The sequence below is a fragment of the Anguilla rostrata genome, chromosome 3 (genome assembly GCF_018555375.3).
Source record: "Anguilla rostrata isolate EN2019 chromosome 3, ASM1855537v3, whole genome shotgun sequence".
NCBI classification, from domain to species: domain Eukaryota; kingdom Metazoa; phylum Chordata; class Actinopteri; order Anguilliformes; family Anguillidae; genus Anguilla; species Anguilla rostrata.
This window is the reverse complement of record NC_057935.1, coordinates 40847353-40873928: the sequence shown is the minus strand read 5'-3', so window position 1 is coordinate 40873928 and position 26576 is coordinate 40847353. Positions and strand designations below refer to the sequence as shown.

Here is a 26576-nt window from a genome sequence, read left to right as displayed (position 1 = left end):
ATCCAGGCAAAAAGCTGCAGTCTCACACACACTGGGATTTCTGCTCGGGAAAACACTGACCCTGCATCATGCAGATCTCATTACCAATGGAGATGACAAACAGGGGTAAGGGTTATGCGGGTTAAGGAAATTGAAGTACCCAGGGATGAGATATACATAAAGAGACTCTGACAGGAATTAAAGTATTCTAAGCAACGGCGAGTAAGACATACCAAACAGAATACAAAATCATACTTAGGCTAGTTCTCTCTAATCTACACTCCTGTCCATGGCAAAGCAGATAATTGCATTACCTTTAATATATAGGCTTGATGTAAATGCTGTAAATAGGCAACCCATAAAACCCTTGGGCAGAATATCAGGTTTGAGCGGACTCTTTGAGCTGCAACGCACTTATGAGGCAGATACACTGCAGATGGGGTCTGAATTCAAAGACAGGTAGCAAATTTGAAGTCAAGAGAGAACTTGCCTCCTCTATCAAGACCTGAGGGTGTGGTGTGTTTCGTTCTGTCTTTGTATTTTAACTCATAGCATGGAATAATAAATAACCTTTTTCTTGTCAACATTGTACTGTAAATACAGAAATGCAGACACAAATATACGAAATTACATTACAACCTAAATAAATTACCTATTACAATATAAGAATGCAGACACAACCCAGCTAAATACTGTCGTTACCAACAGCATAAATATATGGCTAAATGCCAAAAAAATGAATTCAAAGCATGTTCCACTTCCCACTGTTACCCTGCAGCTGAAGTGAAATAGGACCCGCTTGATCCTGCTACTCACTTCCCAAAATCTGATGGGTCCCACTTTTTCCAGCTGCCCTACCCCTCATGGAAAAATGGGACCCCCTTCCCTCCTGAAGTGAAATGAGCCCCCCTTACAGTACCTCTGCTACTGGTGTGCTGAAGCAAACAGACCCCCTGCACTCTTAGCATTCTAATCATGACGCTCCTGCCTAGTTTTAAAAGGAAATGTCAGGTCATTATAGATTGCAATTTTTCCAGAGTAAAATGAATACATGAAATCTTTATTACCCAGAAGATACAGGGTAGAACCCAGCACCTTCAGAATAAATATGGCATCTTCCTTTCGGAGATCGCTGGGCTGGCGCAATGAGGGTTTCTGGGGCCTGTCATGTCATGGTCAGATTCTAATCACATAAGGGCTTGATCAAAGCACAAAAGGAAAGAGAGAAAACACAAGGACTGATTTCTCACGGTGTATGAATTAATGCTCCCATCCACCCACACTCACAGTGTGTCAGCTCCTGTGATGTCTACGAGCAAGATGGGCAGCTCCTGAAAACTGCCTTATCAGGAAGATTAGATATACGAGTATAATCCAAACGCAATATAGTCTCAGTAGATTGAGGGTCATGCAGATAAACTTTGGAGAGCAAATGTTAGGGAGGGGATAAAAAAAATGTCCCGGTCTTGTCACACTCGAAAATATGAGGCCGACTAACTTCTCCAATGCAACAAAATGCCGTTAACTTTTATGTGCTTTGCTAATAAACAAGTGATTAGATGAGTCATAAATAATCATTTATGATGTTGCGATGTTGTGAGATTACAGTTGCAGGTGTAATGCCGGAACACTTTCTGGTGGTGCTTTTTTAAACGATGAACACAGAAGCAGTGCAGGTCGTTCTCTTAACTAACACCCAAAACTCATATTTTGGAATACTTCAAATTGAAGATTAGTTAGAAATTTACATTTACAGCTCACAGCATAATGGAAAACATGCTGTGTTTTAATTTCAGCAAGCAACAACCAGCTTAAAAATGAAGTCATATTTCTCTTTCTGTTCAAACAATCCTACCAATTCAGGCACCAAATAAATCCTTAGATTGTCTCATATCTAGGTAGCCTGCTGCCATGAACCAATTACTCTTCAGGGTTATCAGTGCTGTCCCTATTGGCTGGTTTATGAAGAAGGTGATCTCGTGTCATCAAGCCACACACACTGTTTGTAACTCAGCAAACTGCTATTAGTGTAGCCAATCAGCTTAGCTTTCAGGTGACTTAAATCAGAACTAATTTCTCAGAGTATTAGGCAGTCGTTATAGTCACATCTTCACATAATATGCATAGCGCAGTGCAGTATGTACAGGAGGGCAGTGCATTTTCGTGTTTTGCTGTCAACACGTTACTAAGAACGAAATCACATGAAATTACATTGATTGGAGGGAAAAGGAAAAATAAAATTAGATTCTGTCCATCGCAAAAAGTTTTGGATAACACGAAGAGGAAGAGCAAGACAGAATATATTTCAGATAGTGAGAGCAATCGGAGTGTTGACTCAGATAAGGAGGGGATGCTGCTTGAGCGTTTTGATGACATAGAAAATCAGTGCACGTATTTTAGTCTTAGATGGCGAATTTAACCAATTGTTAAAGCCAGAATAGGTGATTTTTATATTTGACATTTTTCGGCCACTTGATAAGGCCAGCTGTAATGCCACTTACTAAAACCTGAGTAACGTTTCAGCCCCTTGTTGTTTTTCCCATGGTAACGTGTGTGTATGACATTGAATGTATTCACAGCTAGTTTAACAAAGAAATGGACCATCTGACCATAAAAATAAAAAGCAAATCTTACATTTTTAAAGCTCTTGACATTTAAGTCATAAGCAATGAGCTCCTGAAAGGATATTCAACGATTTCAATCCAAATAACTATATTTTGCTCAAATCCATACTCTTTGTCCATGATGTTTTTTTTTTTTTCAATTATTGTTGATTCCGAACAAATACTACTAAATAGTAAACATATTGTCCCCCACCAATGATGCAATATTGTTTGGTGGGGGGGACAATTAATTGATGCCTAACATTGGTGGCATAAATCCAATTAAAGGTCCGGCAAACTGAAATTATTAAATTTTTTGCTGATGTGCTGTTTTTATACTTTTTAAGCATTTGCAAATGGGCCAAAACTATTTTTTTAGAAAAACATAGAAAGGCTTGTTCTGAGGCTGGCTTGCTTTCTCCCTTGGCAAAACGCCAGGTTTTCTGCGGGTACGGTCAGCTGAGGTCCAGAAGATAACATTCTAATTAATTCAAAATAAATAAAAAAATGGCAAACTGACACTACATCTTGACACTTATTTTTAATCTTATATAACTGGTCCTGTAGTGGTATGGGTGGTGCTGCCCACAGAATTTGGACTTATGACATATCGACGATGCATTAAAACAAATGGATCAAGCCACAAGGTTGTACTTAGTCTTCATTTGACGCCTTTTTGGCCAACGAAGCCACCTTTTCCCTCACCAGCTTTGTTACTGTTATCATCTATATGAGTCCATATAGATGTTAAAAGTAATTAGGCAGTGTTACAAGGATCTTTACACTGAGTGCACTCCTTATCACATGGGAACATCATACGGTAGCTGCTTCCAAATCTGAAGGCCTCACCATAAACTCCCTGCATACAAACCTCTCAATTTCTCTTTAGATGGCATTCTGTAAACAAGTCATAAAAGAGCAAAAAGCATGTTGTTTGTTATAGCAACTCAGAGGCGGTGCAACTCTAATATTTATACAGACAGGGACATCACCAAATCATCATCATCGTCATCACCATCAAATTCCCGCTAGAATACACTCCGAAAACCATACTCTGAAAACTTTTCAAGGACAGTTAACTTTTTGAAATGATGTATGATTTGATTTATTAAAAATAAAAATAAAGCCTCATACCAGAAACTTACTTCATGAATTAATTTCTTTGGAAGTACTTCCTGCAAAGGTTATCACATTGCTCCATTCCTTTGGGAGGCAGTAGAGGACTGAACTGCCCATGAGCAAACATAAAATGGCTATGTTAGTCTGTACTGTACATTAAGTTCTGGACCATGTTACATTTATAAAGCATTACATTTATGGCGACTCTCCTCTACATTTGAGAAAGGAGAAAATCTTTTAAAATCTTTTTAAAACACATTACTCATTTACCTTTAGGAACAGTAGCCTGTTTGAGAAGTTCAGAGACGGTGACTCTGGAGATGGCTAGCTGTTTGAAATGGAATTAAACAACTTGAAATATTAAAACTGTTCTGAGGTTATTTACTGATGAGACATGCACGTCAACATTTAAAGGCGACAGTGCCTTTCCATTGAATCCATGGATCCTGACACCTGTCCAAAACCCGACTTCACCAGAGATGGAGAAGTACAACAATGTTGCTTTCCTGTCTGGCACAAGAGGCATCTTAAAAAGCGGTAATGCATTTAAATGAACTCGCTGCGGCTCTGCTCATCTACATAACCAGGCTTAGTAAATACCCCGCTTAAATTGAAAATGTGGCATTGCAGAATTTTGCGGTACTGAGAGTAATTTGCAGCATGCTTAGTAAATACGGCCCTTTGTCCTCAAAAGTGACTCTAACATTCAAACAAACATCTACCCAAACACTTCTTAGCTGTCTTGCAGATATCTTTGTCATGTACATCTAAAAGGACTAAAGGAGAAATTTCTGGTGAGATTATATAATTTAGCTGCATATGGAAGGTGAAAATCAAAGTAAAATACATTTTCCAAAACTGGAGTTCAAAAGATTACTTATATCTCAAAGATTTTATCTTTGAGATATAAAAAATCAAGCTCCACTCTTTCTTCAGATCTGAAGAAATCCACAGTTGTTCCTGTCAATCCTTCTTCTGTGAGAAGACAACTTAATGCTATGGGTCTGAAAGGATGTGCAGCTGTCAAAAACCCACTACTAAAAAAAGGAAATAAACAAAAGAGAATAATATTGGCACTAGCACACTGGAACTGGACACTAGATTTGAGTTTTGTGGAGACGGAGGCATGGTGGAGGATCAGGGCAAGTTTAGGGTTGTATAACAACATCTGGAGTTGTTGATCTGGTTTTGACTGAAGGCATCATGAATGCTGATAAACACGAACAAATTTTAACATATCATGCAAGACCCTCTGGGCAAAGTTTTATAGGGAGAAAATTCATTCTACAGCAAGATAGTGACCCCAAGAACATGGCTAAGAAGATAAAGTACCCAGGTGGGTGCTACACATTGGTAGTGTTTGAGGCGAGTTCCCCCTCATCACTGTAAAGTACATCTGGAAAAATGCTATATAAATGCAATGGTTTATTCATTCATTTCACTACAGTCTCTAGAGTTTACAGAGAATGGTGCAATAAACCTAAAAACATCCAGGGAGCGGCAGTTTTGTAGCTGAAAACACTTTGTCAATGAGAGAGGCCAGTTGAGAATTTGAAGACTCATTGAAATGAAGCAAAAGGCCACAAATGCTCAAACAACAGCTGTTTACAACAGTGTGTGTAGATGGGCATCTCTGAATGCACAATACATTGAACCTTATAGTGGTTGGGCGACAGAATCGGGTTCCACTCCAGGAACTGGAAGATACAGTGGGCATGCGATCACCAAAGCTGGATGACTGAAGATTGGAAAAACGTTGTCTGGTCTAATGAATCGTGATATCTGCTGCTGCAACATTCAAGATGGTAGGGTCAGAATTCTATGCACTGAAGTATTCTGTACCTCATATTGATTTTATAAAATTATGTGATAATTAGGTGGTAGAGTTATTTGATAACCAGAAACTGGTTGACACCACTAATTTGGAAACCAGCGAAAACAACCAGGAAATGAGAGATAGGCCTATGAAATTACATAAGGCCCAGTGGTTCACTTTCTGGAGTTTTCAAAAATATATTATTTCAGTTTTAGAGAATGTTTTTGATTGGCTCAGACAGTCAAAAACATTCACTAAATTATTTGCTTGCATTATAATAACTCATATATGTGGCAATCACAGGTTTGCTATTTAAAACAAAGTATTTAAGTCAAGACAAGTCATCTATTTAGATTAAATATTTTAATGAATATGCAAGTAGTTTTTTTTTTTTTGTTTGGTGCTGAATGGATCTGCTTCAGGTACTGCAGTACACTACCCAATCTAAGAGGTAGCATGATACATCTCCTCTATTAAACAGGAGGAATACCAGAAAGCCACAGTACAGAGAAGCAGATCCAAACAGCAGGTAGTAGCTGGGGTGGTGAAGTGTGAGTGGAATTCTGTGCAGTAGCAAACGAATCACGAAAAACAACGCAGGCAATTAGAAGTGCTGCAGAGGTCTGACTGCTGGTTTAAAAAAGGCACTCCTTTGGTTTTGTGCGCATGTGACTGGATGGGTATGAGAAAAAGTGTTGCGTGTACGAGATTGGTTGATTATGGAAAATGCGTGAGTGTGTGATTGCTGAGGTCGATCATTTATTGGTGCAGCAAGCGTTTCCTGACCAAACTTACTCCATTCCATGCACATAGCTCGTGTGTGTAACTATAAAGTAGCTTGTATAGTTTCTAAGCATGTGAGATGGAGAGGTATCTTACTAATTATGTCTGAAAACTAAAACAAAAGCATTTCTGGCCTGGTCTCAGTCACTGCTGGTGTAGTGCTTATATTCTTTTCTTCACACACATAGTTTGGCAAGGCCAGGCCATTGTCACTGTACAAACTCCCGAGACATTTTTATTATTTTGATCAGACAGCTATGCATGGAGAGCTCAGAATCTGCCATTGCCCTGCGTCACAAATATGAAAAACAGGAATCACAGACAAGCAGCAGATTCTGCTCCAGCACTTCACATTTACTTCACGTTCCTTGATACGCATAGCATCCGCTAACATCCGCTGTCTAATGATTATTACAAATTTAATTGCTAACAGGACCCTTATTCCTACATACTTCTCTTTCACCTCAGAAGCCACATGGACCGTGCTTACAGATTTATCCCTGTGACTTCCAGTGAGCAGCTTCTCTGAATGTGCATGCTTATCTGTGGGGAAGAAAATTAAGGGGCTAATTTCATGTTTGTCCACAGATAAAGTAAGTTGGTGAATGGCGGGAGACGTTTTTTTTAGCTTTTGGCAATTTATTTCTGTGGCAGACTGTCTGCAACTTGTTTGGGTAAGTATCCACTAGATTATACTCTCTCTCCCCATCTGTCAAGTTTGATATTAATCTTCCCTTTGTAGTAGAGGGCTCTAGGATTTCATTTTTGCCCCACACTCCAGAGTCTCCAGAGCTTTGCTCAAACAGCTTGCAATCTTTAACCTGCCGCAACAGTAAAAGGGCATTTCCAAACACACATAAAAACAGAGGCTGTGCGACTCCAGAAACGCATACAATTATCGGTGCGTACCTCGTATTAAAATGCGTGGCCGTTCTTCCGCTGGAATGTGCAGCGCGGCTTTGATTCGCCTCTCTCCGAAACATCATTATTCCCCACCTCATTCGGATTCTGAGTGGGTGGACGGGGTCCCCGCTTGTTCCCTCCTTTCACACCTTCAGTCCACCATCTCCAGCCCCTCTGTTTTAATGGGATGCTAATCCTATGGTCCTTATTCAGTTGTTTGGGTTCGGGCAAGTTTTACTCGTTCAACATCCATCTATGTGTTACAAATGACTTTACTTATTCAACATTTGTATACACATTCTGTCTGTCTAGGCCTAGCCTAATCCCCCCCATTAGAAATAGAACAGTTAAAGGTGACCTTCTGAGTTTCATTATATGTGAGATATGACTCTGGAGAACATTTTGCCACCTCTGCTCCCATGCTGTTTGATTACATGCACATCATACTGTACTACACAATTCATACTCTGTGGAGAACACTACAAAGCCTTTAGAGTACATGCATAATACTGTAAATGCAGTGTTCTTGTGTTATGGTCAGCTGAGACCAAGCTTGAGCTTTTTTTGGCCGCACACATCAGCAGTGGGTCTGGCCTCAGAATAAGGGTGGCTATGTTGAAAAGGACATAACCTATGATGAAATATTACTTGTTAATGACATATGTTGCTTTATATTTTTTTCTCATAAGTGTGTTATTTTTGCCACATACTTAAGGCATTTGAGATGAAAATATGAATATGAGACAAAAGTAGGTACCCCCCTCCCCCAACTTGACACTGACTACTTTTGTGATCTGAAGTCTATTGAGATTGTTTGAAACGTCCAGAGCCCTGAAGGTAAAGCAGTGTTGTGGCCATGGGATCCTAGATCCTTCAGTTACGGCCACAACGCACGGAAACAAGATCTGTATGACCTAAAAGTATAAAAAGGTAAGGTCCCACCACCAGCCCGGTCACCACACTTTTCAAGCCACACACTTCCACATTTTTTGGATACCTGTTTTCAGTAATAATCACCTTTAAAGTTTGTTTGACTGAATATCAAAAACTGAAGTCTGGTTTTATTGAATTGTGCATGCCATTAAACTGTACATCTTACTGAATATAGGCAGACAGGTTTTCCTATATTTTCTGCAAATTTCTCATGCATTATATTTCATGTGGGGAAAAAATCTTGGCTCAAGATAGTGTTTTTCTGTCCAGCCAACTATCTGTACACAGGATTAAAAAGATAATATTTTCAGCAACCAGGCCCTCTTCCCAATTTTGCCACCAGATGACACTGTTTATTGCACAGGAAGAATTTAAATGATACATCTAAATAAAAAAAGGGAAATAGTTGATGTCAATCACTATTAACTTTTAACCGTAAATACAGTACCTATTATTAAAAGATAATAATGGTATGTTCTTGAATTGCCATGTATTGTACTTCACCAAACGCAATGGTTAAATATGGTGACGACATGTGCATTATCGTTAAACAGCCCTGCCAATCCACAACTATACTGACAGTACTGCTACTAATCTGGTCTTGTATTTTGTCATTTTTGAGGTACTGTAGGGTGACCAGTCCTGGGTCTGGAGGTCAATAAGGAGCTTTCTAATGACCATAATTTTGTAGGAGGTTGACTGGGAAAGTTAGAATTATACTCTGTTGAAACTACAGTTTACCCCTGTACTTATGCAGCATTGACAGATACTGCATATGTTGTCAAAGCAACTTTATGAAAAGTATCTCATGCCATGAAGACACTCCATAGATAATCATTTTACAATCAATGAGTGATAAGACAGTGTGGCACATGAAATAAGTTTGCACCAAGCTGTCCTCCAGAAACATTCGATTTGCGGAGGAATCTGAATTTTTTGCTTGCAAATCACACATGCACAAAAAAAAAGAAGAGCATGCCAAGTGACGTGGGTGGCTTCTAATTTTCCCGCTCTGAAATGACATTGATTCCATCAGCCTGGGATTCTTCACAGATTGAAAAAAAAAACTGCTTGGGTTCAATGCCAATTGAACCAGGTTGGTGCTAAATGAGGCTGATAACACTGCACTTATGACACTCCAGGGGTTCAAGGAGGGCCGCGACCCAGGATGGGTCCAATTTAACTCCAGACCCAGCTGCTCTACCAAAAGGTTGGACAGAAAGTGGACCTGCTTTCCTGTCTAGCCTCCTTCGTGCTTAGGACACTCAGTACTGTTTCCTAAAGTCTTGGGCACTGCCAGCAGTGATGTACGCCAGTACAGTACATCTGAGGTAGTTAGGCATGGTTTATTTGTGAAACGTTAGCTAATTTGTTATGGTTATGTAGCTAATCTTGTCTTTAGTGAAGGGGGTTTGTCTTTGATTTTACAGGACAGGAAGTTCCCTATCCCTATCCCATCTCTCACAGAATATTAAGGAAAACTCCAGAGATGCTGTCATCAGCATTCATATGCCTCAGGTTATATTTAGGTTTCGTAAAAGTGTCATTCATTTGAAAGATTCCAGGAACATATAATTCAAAAACAAAAAAGAAACACAGGCCTGGGTTCAATATTTGTCCTTTACTTTGACTTACAAATAAATGCAAGAGCTTATTTTTTCTTTCAAGATAGTTTAGCCACCACCAAAATGAATGCACCAAACCTTGCAAAGAAAAAGTAGGACTTGCATTTATTTTTCAGGCAAAGCAAAGGGCAAATGTTGATGGAATGTAGGCAATCCAAAGAACCATGAAAGATAATCACATAAGAAAATGACATCTACCGTTACACTACAATACACGCATGAGTAAATTCCTCACAGGCATGTTTTTCTATGTACATAGCATCTTGATACTTATTAATTGAATATTATCATCAGCTTTGTAAGCCTCAGAAAGACTGTGAAGGTCAGAGGAAAGATGATTTGTGATTGCTGTGCTGTGACATTTATTTCTTCCCTGGATTTCCAGGATCCGCTCAGAGCAACATTATTATCCTTCCCTTATATGCAATGAGAATGTCAAGGGCAGACATAAACATGATCAAGATGCCATACCTCATTAATATCCATATATATTTCCAATGATGTGCTTATCAGAGTGTTTGCAATGAAACTGATGAGTTTGCAAATGCAAAGATTTATCACTTTTATTTTCCCTGTTTTCAAGGGCATTGAAACAAGACCGCTCTTTGTTCAGTGGGCCTTTTTTAATTTGTGTGGAGATTAGAACAGTGTAAACACAGGGCTTTTACATGTGGTATTTACATTCCTAAGACATAATGAGCACGAGTTGATCAAGCAATGAGCCACATTAGCAATGAATGTTCACTGAGTTCTGAAAATGGCAGTGGCACCAGATCTTGTTTAACAGTCTTGTGCAGCGAAGAAACAGTGCTCAAGTGGAAACTGGATTTGGAACTAGGGGGGTTGTCTGTTCAGGGATGGGTCTGGGATGGGTCATTTTCTGTACTACTGAGCAAGGTGCTTAGCACCAATTTCTCTTGTAATAATCTAGAAATATAAATTGGTAATTTGCTAAATGTTACTATTGGACAAGAGTACATGTTCCACAAATTACCGATTGATGCTATTATTTTACTCACGTATTACTGTTGTTGTGCCATCAAGGATTTGCGTCTTTTTATATTCATTTGCATATACTAAATAAGGCACACAAAATCAATTACCATCTAATAATCCTGAGTCAACACTTCATCGTAATGCCTTGGCTTGGGTTCAATCAATATTTGTCCTTAACGTTGACTCACAATTAAATGAAGGCATTTGTTTTTCACAAACACATGCTTTCGTCCGCGAGCTTTGTTAATCACCAAAACAAACTCAGCAAAATGGGTTTTGACAAAGAAAAAAGTGATCGTGTGCATCCATGCATGTCGTAATTCAAAGCTAAGGACAAATGCTAAAGGATCCAGACCCAGAGAGTTGAGAATGCACGATCAGCACTGTTTGCTCATCACATTGTTTCATGGAGATGCTTTGGCGGGTTCACGTTTACTGGGGCGGTTGCGTGCCCCATAAATATTGGACTGAGTTTATATGTCGAGGCGGGCCCCTCCAGAGGGACACATTCCTTTAATAGCCAGGAGCGGTCCCTCCTCGGGCTTTAAACGGAGCCATCAGATGCTCTTCCTGGTGGATCAATGCCAGCACAAATTTCAGATTGCTTTGCTGATGCGGCCAACTTATCTGTGATTCAGCTTTAATAGGTTATTGAGCCGCACTGGCATTTAGGCAGCACGACTGTATTTCAAGTTATCGACAATCAAATCCACACAACTTTCTCATTAGCATACATTTGGACAAACAAAATTAATCTTAACTGCTGTCAGGTGAGAACGATGGACATTAATAGGAGGTGGGGTCAGCATGAGGCGAAGGGTTGGTAAACAGAACCTGATAAATCAGCACATTTCAGTGCATGGACACCGAGTGCACAGGCTATCTAGTTTAAAAGACAACCCAATATGTTAAGACAAGACCTTTGTCTTAACGTACATGCAAGCATTACATTTCTCCATGCAAAAAGTATTTTTGTCATTAATTCTTAGGATTGTTGAAGTTGGCAAACGGCTTATGAAGAAATTACACATTTAATTGTCATTCAAAATTAAGAAGAAAATGATGATTGACTCCAATTTTACGAGAGTATGACAGATCTGTGAAAATGAACCTCTGCAGCCGTGGCATTTCTAGACAGACTTGTTCAGGTATGATTAATTCTGTGTATAATATTTACTAAAGGACCCCAAGGAGCTCTTTTCTTGCATTTTAACGTTTAGCACATAGTATTTGTTTTGTATATGAAGCGAGGTTCATCTTACATTGATATGCGGAAACTTTATAAAACTAACATCTGGATATAAAAGTATGAACTTGAAAATGTGGAAACAAACAACTTACATAGACAATACATATTCAATAGTCTATAACACACTTGTGCTACCTTGGTACTACTAATTGGGGTTTCATGTGAACACATGCAGATGAATTTTGCATGTATAATGCCTTGTTCGATAAATGCAATTCCACCTAACAGGTGAAAACATTATTTAAAACAAAGTAATTATATTTAGTTTTATTACTCTTCTGCCAATGTTTTGCAAGTGGACTCCCCAAATATTTTATTCATACATATACCTTCAGCAGAGGGAATATCACCTACAGTACAGCTCTTCTCTCAAGACCCAGAGAGCTTTCCATGAGAAACCTACTGTCGATAACCGTACAGGCAGAGGAAGTCAGCATCCTCCTTCAGACTGCTTACAGACTGACATGCTCTGATCGCTGAGCAGCAGCCAGACAGAAGCAGAAGGAGCCCTCTTTCAGGAACCTCCCAGAGAGTCTGTTCATTTGCTGGAGAAATCCTTTAATCTTGCTTGGGCCACTGGATATACTACTCACTCTGTTTGCACATGTGAGTTCTTCACTCTATTGACTTTGAGAAAGCCATCAAACAGCACCCCCCCCTCCTACCCTTTTCCCCCCTTTCCCAGGCTATTTAGGGTGAAAGGATCAATATGCCTGCTCTCCAGGTAAGTGTTCAAAAATAATACCTGTCTGCTGCTTCCAGTAAGGCCCAATACCAACAGCAACACATGGCTATGCTAATCAAAGACGTGTGCAAGACACGGCCAAGCCAATCTAAGCCGCAACCATTAAGAGCTCCAAATAAGAAAACGGCTGGTTCTCACATCACTGTGGTTAATTTCTTCATTACCCCAACTGCTGCCAAACAATCACAAACCACAACAACAAAAGCTTCCTCGGGATTCATTATTCTTTCATTCATCCCTCATGCGATGTAACTGAAAAATATGAATAAGAGACAAGTGAGTAAAATGGGTACTCTGAGTTCAAATGAATGCATAAAGAATCCATTTCATATTGTAATGTGATGCAAGGTCATTATGTCTATTTTTGTTGATTCTCATTAATGTAGACGTACAGACACAGCTGATGAAGGAAACTGAAATGCTGGACTGGGGTGGTGTAATGGGTTAGTGAGAAATGTGCTGTGTGGTGATTTAGATGACACTCTGTGAAGCTGAAGGCTGAGTGGGCTGTCCACATTGCCCAAACCTTGAGATTGAGTTACTGTTTAATACTCAGTGCAGGTTGCAATGTTAACCCTTTAACTAAAAGTTCAACTTGAACTGTTGCACATCCTAATAAAGATATAAAATTTGCAGTATATATTTTTTTAACAGCCCAAACCCTGTTTTACACCTAAAAAGGTGTAGATTAAGATAGGAGTGTCTGCAGTTTTGTTGCTAGCATTATATGTTTGAAGAAGAAGGAAAGCGAACTGTCCCAGAATGCTAACTGAGATGATCAGCAAAACAAAAGTTGCAAACAATAAATGAATGAATGAATGAATGAATGAATAAATAAATAAATAAATAAATAAATAAATAAATAAATAAATAAATAAATAAATTTTAGAAAACCGCCCGGTCGGGTTGCCAGCTTGGGGTAATAGCATTGTGGGCACTCTGATGTAGCTAATACCAGGGTCAGATCCCGACTTGCAGAACATAAGTTCTTTTTACACTCGCCCAGCTAAGCAGGACTTGCATGCAAGTGAGGTATGCCCGTCCTCACCTCTGACACGCAAACGCTTAACTGTGAATTAGCTGGTCCATGCAGAGTTGTACTGACTATTATTAGCTCAATCTGACCCACACCCACGGATAGAAAATGTGAATTTGCCCAGAGTTGGGTTGAGCTTACATTAGGTTGGCCTTGTCTATTTAATAACTATACAGCCTTTAGAAGTAAAAACTGGACGTTGCTGTAAAAGAGCATGCGTGCTCAGTCAACCTACCCTTTATAAACAAAGGTTAGCAAAACATAATAATAAATGTGCCTGTAAGCGAATGTCTTTGGGTGAAAGACCTCAGCAGTATATTCCAGAGATGGTGGAAAAGACTAATCTTTTCTAAAGATATACTAGCAGTGTGCATCTTCAAGCAGACCATTTAAAAAGCAACATGCAGGTTAAATTTCTTAACGGATTTACAGTTTTGGACTCATGGAGAGGATGGTTTGAAAAATACTTTTTTTTCCATAGGTAGAAATATAGGAAAAAATAGGCATTCCACGCCCCCCTAAAAAAGTCAACATCTGCCAATATCAGCAACAAAAGGTAAATATTCCTCATAGCCTGACCATGCCAAAGTGGTAGGTTGGTAATTAATCAGGTCAGTTGTTAGTCAGTCAGTCATGAGTCCTTTAGTTTCAGCAACTGCAGTTCCTATCTAACGTTAGTTATAATCCCATGAGACAATTGAATTGTGCGCTTCCAACGTTTTTCCAATTGTGCGCACAAAGCAAGGTCCATAAAGAAATGGTCTGCTGAGATTGGTGGGGAAGAACTTGACTGGCCTGCTCAGAGCCTTGACCTCTACCCCATCAAACACCTTTGGGATGAATTGGAATGCCGACTGAGAGCCAGGCCTTATGTCCATCTTCAGTGCCCTACCTCACTAATGTTCTTGTGGCTGAATGGAAGTGAATCGCCACAGCCATGTTCCAAAATCTACTGGAAGAGTGGAGGCTGTTACAGCAGCAAAGGGTGGTCCAATTGCATATTAACGCCCATGGTTTTGGAATGAGATACACATGGGTGTGGTGTTCAGGTGTCCACATACTTTTGGTAGTGGTGTATGTAATATAACTAGTTAACTGTTTAGCTTGCGGTGCTAAAATTACCTAGCCAGCAGGCTACTAACAATATTACTTTAGATTATTTAGCTGTTTGTTTTAGTTACTGCGTGATATACCATATATTAACTTGTGAAGCAGAAAAAACTTTGTCAAGGTAAAGTAGCTCTCACTAGTTTCTCACCAAGACATCTGCCCAATTCACCAGTTTCTCCTAAGACCATAACTCAATCTCTTGCTGTGCTTCCTTGTTTCTATTCATCCTTGACTGTTCCATGTCCCTTGAACATCTAGCAGGTTCTAAATTATAAGACTGCGGCCCATCCTGAGTGTTGTAAAGAGGATTTTCCACCTTGTTGGTCTCGACAATGTCGACATTGGAATTAATCTTGCTACTAATGTTGCTTACTCTGCCATTCACTGTAGCTCTGACTCTGTTCCCCTATCCCCACGTTACGTAACATTCAAGTTCCCCATATTGTTCAGATTTGAGGTGTGTGTGGACAATTGCATTATAAAAATAAGCACAGATGCGTATTTTTTATTTCAAAATCTCATTGCTACATAATTTTCCTATATATTAATTCACTGGATAAGCCAACCTAAAAGTTGCTCTTTAATATCAGGGCAAGGCATTAGATATCTGAAAGAGATTTATGTGAAAAACAAAATCATACACAGAGGTCGGCGGGTTGAAACAGAGTAGTGGAGGTGGTTGTGCTAACACGGAGGCAGTTGGTGCAGTTATCTGGCTCTTTCTGAAAGGTCATGAAGCGATCGACATGGCAGCAGCCCACAGGGTTCATGGAAACTATCAGGCCATTAAAGGGGCCAGAGCAGACCACCTACAGGCACATCTCTGAGCTGCTGTGTTCTACCAGGACAAGTCACATTGTCCCTGCTCCAGATTCATGCCTTCTCTATTCTCCTAATCTATGCTGAGGTAAAGCGATATAGGGTGATGAGTACAGCATGCGGTGTTTTGAATGTATGTAAGAAATGAATGTGCTTTATAACCAAAAATGATATACAGGTGATGTATATCCAGGTGATGTAACTTGGATAATTCACTTGTAGCTGTTTTTCATTTCCTTATCCATACCTTTACAGTTCCCTTTGCACAGCATAATAAGTATTAGAAAACAGAACTCTGGTAAAAAATTTAAAAAAAACTTCCTGCACATGTATAATTTCTTTTTTGGTGTCATGTAGCCAAAAACATTATTATTTATTAATTTGAAAACTATAAGTGCCTATTTAAACCACATTAATGACACTCCCCTTTAATGATTCACAAACTGCACTAAAGAAAGCAAACCCTTTTCAATGTCAGTTCAGCTTTCCAGCTGCCCCTGGTTCGTGCAGTAATAGTCTGTACCCTGATGTGACTAGATATCACCTTAGTCCTAATTTGCAGGTAATATTAACTGCATTTACATTTATATTTATGTTTATTCTGGGACCTTGGCATTTATGTGAATGTCAAGAAAAGGGCCTCAGTAAAAACCGCATTTTCACACTCAACCTGCGCCGCTTCCTTGCATTCTGACCGGTCTGAACCCGCAACGCTAACTCCGTACATTCATTCCGCGCGGCGCAGCGCGGCACAGGAAAATGCTCCCGACTCGGGCAGACAAGGAAATAAACTTTAAAAAGAGCAGCATGAGGTGAAGCCAAGTGAGCGACATTAGGCCGAGCTCAGAATGCCAGCCAGCACCCGGCCAAGCAGACACGGCAGCCCCTCATGCAGAAGGGGCCCTGAGCCACGGCGGTATCTGCACTGTGACATTTATGATCCTCATTATATCCTCTCTCTGCACACAGGCCCCGTCTCACACTGACATTTCAATGCAAATTGCACACAATGGCTTCTATATTCGAGATCACTTTAAAGTATAAACATGTGCCATCCGGTCGAAAATGATTAACAGATACCAGTTAGGAAGAACCGTATTTCTGCTTTTCTTGATCAATCTGAACATGTGCTCATCTTGCACTCATCTCTAAAACCATGCAAAGGAAATACGGCAATTGTTTCCAATAGAAAAGTTTTCTAATGGCAAACCATAATTGCCTAAACTTTTAGCTGATCATAGTCAAGTTTACTTATTATGGTGTGTTTGGGGCTGTTTTTGAAAAGCCTACCTCTAGTCTTGAGGGCACGAGGACAGAGAAATCGAGTGCCATTGAGTGCAGTGTTAAATGGGCTTCATTATCAATGACAGTTTTGTGTATTTAACTAGAAACACAACCTCATCTGGTAACACAACCTCAAAAGAAACAGCCTTATTAGGAAGTTTAACCTCATCAGGAAGCATCTTCACCAGGAGTCATGGCCTCATCAGGAACACAATCTCATTAGGAAACACAGTTTCATTAGAAACCATGATACCTTCAGGAACACAATCTCATCAGGAAACACAGTCTCATTAGGAGCCATGATATCTTCAGGAATGCAGTCTTATCAGGAAACACAGTATCATTAGGAGCCACGATATCTTCAGGAACACAACCTCATCAGCTAACACAGTCTCATTAGGAAACACAGCCTGATCATGAAACACAGTCTCGTTTTGGTAACATGACATCATCGGGAAACACACTCGTAGCACACAGCCACATCAGAAAAAATGATTTCAGGATTTCATTAAGTAAAAATCTATTTGTAGAGATGCAGGTTACTTCATTCAGGGTCACCATTCAACAGAAATGCTCTGGTGAGAAGCTTTTTAAACCACTCAGAAGTACAAACAAAACCACTCTCAAGTTAGATCTCCTTGAGTTATCAGCAGTTTTTTTCAGTGTAACAAGACATCAATCTGACTTTGACTTCGATGGCCACAGCCTCGCAACATAGCCTGGGACAAGACAGAAAGAGAGGTTTAGCTCTCAGCCTACATTCTTCACCATCTTAGTTCAGGTGCGGACATGGGACTGACAACTCATTGTTCAGCTGTCCGTCACAGCAGGGCTGTTCGGAATGAGGAGGTGAGGAGGCCATCCTTCTGTGTTACTCCAGCACAGCGCTCGTGCTTAAAGGGAATAAGGCAACACATGGTCCGTGCCGTTAAGGGCGTGGAGTACGAGCAGGAAGTGTGAATTTGTGGCACGTTCGGGTTGAGCTGGCAGGACTGTACAGCTAATTGACAGGCTGTTTTGGACCGAGCTCCAGGAAGGCGGTCACTTTCACGGTCCCCAATTCTCCGTCTCTGTCAGGAAGACAGGAGGAGAGAGGAAAGAGGAGAAAGCAGCCAGACGCTGCACACCCTGCGGTGATGGGGGGGGGGGGGGATGGGGTGAGGTGCTGGGGAAGGGGGGCTGTTGCTGGGTGGTGGAAGGCTAGGCATTAGCTGATGTTCCCTTGTGTCACCCCTGAGATACACGGCTTACCCCAGGTGATTGCCTGCAACATGTTCAACATCACAGGCCACCTGTTACTTTCTAACATGGTTGGCATGGTTAGTGAATAAACTGAAGGATTAGGTGCTTCAGTGTCTATTCAGGATCATTTCTGCAATGCAGTAGAACCTCATGTGAGATACAGACCCTCTGGGAATGGTGATAATTCAGAAATGTTCATAAACTTCACTGTCAAAATACACTTATTTTACTTTGAACTGATTGGATTAGTTATTTACATTATTCCAGCATTATTATTAAACAGGCTCTCATTTTGTAGCTATACATTCTTTGAAGTTGATAACCAACAATCAAACAAGATGCAAGTGTGATGTCATTTGAGCATTTAGTTTTTTTCCCACCAATATTGGCTTCCAGGAAGCAGCATAATAATAACAACCTGTCTGCATTTGACAGCAGCTTGCCAAATATGCTATCCGTCTTACGCTCAGAAATAAAAACATTACCAAGTTAATGTCATAAGCAATGGACCCGATGTGTCAATGACAGAAAAACCGATGAAAGCTACTGGCTAAGAAAAGCATTAGAAAAATATATGGCGGAAACTGTGAGTCCAAAACAATTGAGGGATGGTTCCCCACCACTGAGGGACCAGTGAAAGGAGTGCACCGGTCCAAGGACATGCTGGCAGATTCTGATGTTCCAGCTTGACCTACACTGCTTCTAACTCTGTCAATTAAATAAAAAATTTAGTTTAGTTTATTTATTTGATGATTCACTTTAAAAGGACAATTACATGGTTGCAAACACCAATGTACATGCACAATTAAAAGAGCATCAAGGATAACACAAAAAAGTCACAAGACTTATTTACATTGTGGTCCTTGCTGTAGCTATGATAATACTATAAATAATACATGTATCTCTCAATGTGTCAGGAGATGCATTACAATGTGCCCTTTTATCAAACATGTAAATGTACAATTTTTTTTATTTCATATGTTGCTTCCTTGGGAACTTGAAACCAACTCACAGATTTTAAATGGGCTAAACACACAGTTGTAGAAAAACAGTATTTTATCAATGAAGGTGTGCCGCGCTTCCATTTAATGCTGTTCTTTGCATAAGTAATAATAGCAAAAAACAATATATGTATTGTAAAATAAGATGCTTGAAAAGGAATAAGTGTTTATGCTACTTCCAGGTTTGTACGCTGTTCGATAGACTGGTCAGTCCATAACTACGAGGTTCTAGGTACTTCTGTTCTAACATCAGAAATGCAGCCACCGAAATTCCCAGACTGAGATGATCGCTGTTGGCGTTTGTGACCTACAGCATCTGATCTTATCTGCCACCGAGTGTCGAGGACACAACGTGTCAATTTTATTTATTTTCCCCTTCGTTTGGTGCCCCCCCCCCCCCCCCCAGATGGATGGTGCCCTGGGGAGCCAACCTTGTCGTCTGTGCCTAGAACCTGCCTTGCAGTTGATTCAACTGCACAGCATTACATTCCCATTTCCATTTCAGCCACTACAGAAGAAAAGCTCACTGATTGAGGAACCATTACACACCTCTGGTGAACTTCTATTTCACTGTTTTCTATGTGAGAGATCCACTGAATCTGTGCATTCCAAATTGACAAAGAATTATGATCGTTTTTACCGCCTGATCTAGGTGTGTTAAATTGACAGGGGTGTCCACAGGTCAACTTTTCACGTTAGTCTCATGTCATTAACCATTCAATTCTCTTTTCAGGTGCGCCTGCCTCGTAACCAGGACCTCAAGGGGTGGCATGACATATGGAAGATCAGCACCTTTAACGCGTACGCTGTCAAACTAGGTTTTATAGATTTACTCTCAGTTGTTTGTTAGACCCATGCATATATGCACTGAAAGATCCTTCAAGGCATCCATAAACAGTAGAGCAATGTGAAAACAAATTGGAGACCCTTGGCATAAAATGCCTCCCTGTGTAACACGTTGAATAGGCTCCCAATTTAACACTTGAATTTCACATCCTGACAATTAGTTGTAGAGGAAAAATCATTTGATAAGTGGATATCTCTCCAATTCTCTGTAGTCTATCATGAAGTTTTGCCTTTTCAGAATATAAATGATTTGTGTCAAGAACAGCCACACGTTTTTAATTATACCCAACCACAATGATTGCAACTGTCAAAGAACAATACCGTTTTTTAATCAATAAGAAGAACCAAATAAATCAATAAGCATTCAAAGGACATTTTCTCGTTTTGTTCCACTTAAAAAATACATATGAGAAGCAGTGTTCCCACAACAGATTTTTGCACTATGAATGCTCAGTCACAGAGCAAGTGGCAGAGATAGATAAATTAAAAATAGCCAAAATGCATGCAGTTCCAACTTTAAAAACTATATAAAACTGTCGATTAACAGATACATGGCCTGCTAGAGGATAGCACAATGCGTAACATAAGTGTAGCATTTGAGGTTGGTGGTTCTCCTGCCGACATAGCCAACTCATTTATTTGACAACCATTTAAAGCAGAAATAAATTCAGTTGATGATTACGTCAATAACAGGTCCCCTTCAAAATTAATAGTTTTTAAGGATCCTTTTGCCATACACTTTTCCAGCAATTGGAAATGTTTAGTCATGTGTTTCTTTTGTGCTTTGTATTGCAAGTCACTGGTCCAACAGCATTTTACATTTGGCTGTCATTTCAATTTATTCAATGCGAAAAAATCACTGTAAATGTAGGTTACAGGAGTAAAAAGCAGGACAATCTCATTTGTAAAACAATGTGCTTGTATTAATTTAGAATTTAAAATAAATTCTGAATATACTTTTTACTGCAAAGAAAACAAAACGCAAATCCACTGGGCTTTCTATATCACTGTGGAATATATGGATCGAAACAAACAAAATACACACAGTGGAGCTGAATCTTTATCATCCTTATAAAAAGAAAAAAAATCATACACCAAGCCTCAGCACACTGATGTCTGCCTATGAGTCATCATGAACATCCAGTCACCACACAAGCATCATCTGAAGCCTGTAATATCAATTCATTACCTTTTCTAAACACCAAAGAAGGGTAAAAACACAAGACAACAACATGGCATTTCTTTAAACCAAATCATCATAATATTATACATGTAGGGCAATGACCTTTGAATGATATGTAGACCTACAGGGTTTCTATCAATTCTGGGAGTACATCAATTGTCATAATTCCAGGGAGCACTACTTGTTGTTGCTTGTTCCAAGTTTTAATGTTTTTGTGACTGTCCACTGCTTTATTTATTAATACTGCTGGTCTGTTATTTCAAAATCAGTTGATATTGCCCGTCTATCATGGCTGTATTGCACATTTTTTTATTTTGTTTTATTTCCCTTCTGGGAATAAGAATGTTTTCTTTCTTTCTCTCTATTTATCTAGCTGCACCATTTTCTTAGCGAGTACATTTTCTTGAATGCCGTGCTATTTTCTTTCAGAAAGACAGAAAGAAATGCAGTGCACGGGGCCACGGGGGGATTTGGTGTTAGGAATGAAACATCTGCTCCCGGACTTAGATCCCTGAGCTGTCCGCGTCCCTGAGCCCGGCTCCCCCGGTCCAGCTCCGCACGTCGCCCGCTGGTCACGCGTACGGGGAGCAAGACGTCTGTGACAAATCTAACTGACAGCGGCACAGATGCAGATCGCAAACCGGGGGTGGGGGAGAGGGACAAGTGACCGGAGAGAAACTTTCGGGGCCCCGTAATCTGGGATGAGGACAGCCCACACCCTCCACCCCCCCCCCCCACCCCCGTTCCCCCAAACCCCCGAAAGCGCAGACATGAGGCTGGCAAACACGGAAGAACGCACTGCTGGGAGCAAGTTCCTCAGAGATGGGCTGCCCGTGTGTGTCAGACATGTTTTATCAAATGGAGCTCAGTTCATGCAGAAAGAAAATTCTATATACAGTATACATATTTAACATTTCTACTGCACGGATTTATACCTATATCTGCATTTGCATATAAAAATTTTTCATTCATTTTATTTTCCTCTCTTTGTTGTGATTCTTTGAGAATGAATATAAAATATATATGTTTGATAAAAAAATAGAAAGTGGGCAAACTACCTTACAATTTTAAGACATCACCGCTGGCTGTGTGTGTGACTGGCTGCATTTCAACATTTGAAAAAAAAAAAAAAGCACTGGAGAGAGGAGGGAAAACTGTCAGACATCATTAAGGCACATTCAGAAACAAAGAAGGATTATCCAACTTTGCTTTTGGCCTGTGACATAGCGCAACAAATCTAATTCCATATAATAGCCTGTGATGAAAATGAGTGAGCCCAGTGTTCAGGAGGGCAACAGTGTCAGTGCACAACATGTAATATTTTGATTTGACAACGGCACTTAATCATCGCTAAAGAAATTGCAAACTCCATTTTGTCCAGAGTTTAAAATTCATTTCCCATTTGGACAGCACCTTTAATAAATGCTAAACAGCGTGCGCAGGACAAGAAAAGCTTTTGAGAATTGTTTATTCCTTTTAGTCAATTGGGCTAATGCAAGAATCGTGTCCGTCAGTCTTCAAATATTTAATCTTAAAGGCAGCGACATTGAAATACGTTAGCGTGGAACATTATTCCTCTTTACACCCCTCCTGAAAGGCTCTGGTAATGAGAGGAGAGCTGCAGGTTTGCAAAGCTGCGGAGAGAAAGCTTCTTTTTTTTACAGGAATCTCTCTCTCAGCTGCCAGCGTCGGAGGTGGTATGAAACCACCGCTTGCCTGTGAAAAGTAAGCACGCGCCGGCTCCCCTTTTCCCCCCCGGCGGAAAAGCGGGAGCAGCCGCTCTGCGCGGTCAGACTCGCGGCGAACGTGAGAGACCTTGACACTTCCACGCCGCGTGTGACCGAGGCTTCGCAGTAAAAGCGGCAGTCCTATTTATAGAAGCAAGGCAAAACAAACACGCACTGACTACTGGAGAACACTGAGCAAACAAGAGTTCTGTTTCATTTTACGTAGCGCTCTCCGAATCTCCGTATCAGCACTTACCAAGATATTAGAAAGGAAAAAGTGAGTGAGAAGTGTAATGAAAAGTAGTATTGTGTTTAAGTAAAAATACATTTCAGTCCTTGCTGAAACCATTCTTTCACCTTCTCTTCCTCTCAGCCCTCACTTTTCTGACACACACTCTGGCATTTTATTTCGTTGCTGGTTATCGATAACGCATCTCGCCTCGGGTGCAGACAGCGTCTGGAGACAGAAGGGTGCCGGACTGTAGCGCGCGCCAAGAAGATAATCAACAAGCTCTTCTAAAACTTTGCGACTCACCACAGAGAAGTCCTTGGCGGAGCAGTTGTGACCGCTGAAGTTGCAGCTCTTCAGCATCTCGTCCAGCTGATGCCCCGTCCTGTTGAAGATGTCCAGCATGTCGGGGGCGGGGTACTCCAGGTCGGTGGGCTTGTGGCCGTCCTTGTTCTTGGGCGGCAGCCCCGTCAGGTTGGCCAGGTGGTAGATGTCGGCGTCGCTGAGCGCGGAGAAGCGGAAGCGGTTGATGTTGCAGATGGTCACGGCGGGGAACACCATCTCCCGGCTGGCCTCCTCATTCAGCACCGTGATGTGGGGGTGCTCCAGGTACGAGATGGCGCACTTGGCCGCCTGGTACAGGAAGAAGACCAGGGAAACCAGGAAGACCAGCGCCCACAGGGTCTGCCGGATGCCCAGGCGGCCAGACACGAAGATGTGGTTGATCCCGTGCAGGGAGCAGGAGTTGGCGAAGCTGGCCAGGTCCTTGGCCGGGGGGGCGCAGCTCTCCTCTATCAAACTCTCCTTATCCGCATCCTGCCTACCTTTCTGCTGCTCGTCCTCCTCTGCAAATTTGATTTTGCAAACAAATTCGATCGGCATGTGGGCAGCCAGGTCTGCTTTGGGGTGCTTTTGATTACAGCTATCAGCCCTGCTTCAGCTCCTCTCTCTCTCTCTCTCACTCCCTCTCTCTCTCTCTCTCTCTCTCTCACTCACTCTCTCACACACTCTCTCCCTCTCTCTCCGCGCTTGTCTCCTCAACAGATCTCAACTCCACAAAGAAAAAAAAAGAGAGAGGCAGGAGTGGCGCTTGCTGCCGCTGCTGTCGCTGCCACCGCTGCTACTGTTAGCGCCGCTGCTGTGAGCAGTAGTTCTGTCCCCGCGGCTGCGAGCGCTCTGTCTGCTGTCGCTCCCCCGGTCCTAGTCTCAGCACTTGATCTGCGCGGAGCCCCGCTTATCAGCAGTATTACAGCTGTCAAAAACACACCCTTGCCGTCCGCTTCAGACCCTCGGATGAAAATGCAGCATTTTGAGTAGAGCTAAAAAAGAGCACGGGGATACTTAATAATTCATGAGGAGCAACACTGTGATTATTTCCTCCTGGCTGGCGGGAGCAGCGGCTTCCCAACAACTCCCCCCCACCCCCCTCCTAACCCCCCCGCCCCCTTCTCCCTGTCTTTGCTGCTGCTTGTCTAATCCACTTGTTTGACGGCTTTCCTGCCCCTTGACCGGGATAAGTTGGTGCCAAAGGTCACTGCCAAAAATCCAGCCCTCCATAGTATTCCTGGTTTGGGGGGGGTCTCCAAGTCTCGAAGCAGCCCCCCCCCCCCCACCCATGGGTCACTTGCAGGGGACTAATTGGAACAATGAAGAGAGAGAGGTGGAGAGGAACGGCGAGCAAGTCTCCGCGATCAATCTTCTCATCGGAACAAAAAAAAAAAGTGAAAGAATATCGACCGGGCTAAAGTATCTGTCAGAGATTAAGGAAGGCAGTACAGCAGCCCTTTCTTATCAGGAATTAATGGCAGCATCGCAGGGCTTCGGCAGGCATTTAAATTAGCGGCTGCCATCTGATTTGTATCCAGATGACGTTAGAGATGTTGAAATAAAGCATCGATTTACCCGTTTTCACCCCCTTTTTTTACAGTGTGCTTTGGTGCCCTTAATGACCCTTTCCTTCATGGGCTAGCTCCATCAAGGGAACAGCGAATACAAAGGCATATTCTAACGTGAGGCATATTCTAAGGCTTATTGTTCTGAATAAATAAATGAAAAGATTTACGAAAAAACAGTGGAATAAAGAACTGCCCCTCCGTATCCTTGAAGGCTACATGTGAACAGTATATAATGCAGAGTTGCTGGCGACTAAATGAAGCATTGCAGAAGGCAATGAAGCGGTTAAAGCAGGCACCCCTCTCAGTGTTCCCTGCACAGCTCTGACCGCAGAATGTGGGAGCCAAGGCTTGGGGAAATAACACAGCATGCTCACTAAAGCAGAAAATGCTACAAGTGCATTTTGTCATCGCTGGGTTAAAGTCATTCTGTGTTTTGGCAGCCAAACAATCTAAAGGACCTGAATAGCTTTTGGAATTTGTAGCAGAACATGTTGATTGGGAATGATGCTTTAGTGAGGGGGAGAGGGGAAAAAAAAAAACAAAAACAAAAAACAAGTGATTTGAAAAACCAGCCAGATGGGAAAAATTTGGTCTGCTGTTTTAGTGCTTGCTGTTGTTTTCTTACTCCTTCAGACTTCAGTTATTACCGTGAGCAGCGCAGTTTCATTCTTTATCCATGTTCCGTGAGAAATAGGGCCCAACTCCCAATCTAATGTAGAGCTTGGGAAACACCCTTATTCCCCATTAAGACTGACACAGGGCTTTCCAGAGCCTCTTAAAGGTGCATGCCACCCTCCCCTCTCACTGGACTCACTGCAGCCATCTCTCCCCCAGGAAACAGTCTGTGAGATATCAGAAGACCGCTCGTTGATGTGATTCAGTGCGGATACACTAAAGCTCCTCGGGGACACAGTCCGCTGTCCTGTAAACCTCGCATCCCGCAAGGTTCCTATCGACTTTTAGTCTTTTTTAATGGGGATCCCTGGAGGAAAAAATTAAGGTTGTTTACGGTGACTTGCGGGTTGCAGAGAAGCCCAGGATCGCGAGGCGATTGCTTGTGCCGAACGGGAGGTCGGGGGTGTCGATGTGGGTGATTATGTGTAGCAGCCCCCCTCTGGGAAGGGAAATTAGAGAGGGCTCCCTGGAAACCCATTTGCCACATAAACCACCATTTCCACTCAGTGGGAAAAAAAATTTCAGTCCACCAAGGCACGTACATGAGCTTGCCTGGCAGCTACACAGTGTAGATTTAGTAGGTCACATCATTTTGTCTTTCAATGAATATCATAAATATTTCACAAATATATAAATAACCAAATTTAATCTACACGTTGGAGGAACTACAGTTTTAAACACACTAAATCAAACTGACTTGGGTTGTCCTTTCACAAATCTACGCAGTAGGTGTATTTGTATAACTTATGAAGTTTCTTTTGCAGACTATCTTTAAACA

General features: G+C 41.4%; 1 protein-coding gene across 1 annotated transcript in view; it reads right to left on the bottom strand.

The window, feature by feature from the left end:
• The window catches only part of LOC135250842 (acid-sensing ion channel 4-A-like), an 86449-nt gene extending 61906 nt beyond the window's left edge, over positions 1–24543 (bottom strand). The window contains exon 1 of the mRNA XM_064327604.1: positions 23535–24543. Coding sequence (XP_064183674.1) covers positions 23535–24110 — 576 coding nt within the window. The 5' untranslated portion in view covers positions 24111–24543. The remainder of the gene's footprint in view (positions 1–23534) is intronic.
• Positions 24544–26576: the final 2033 nt, after the last annotated feature.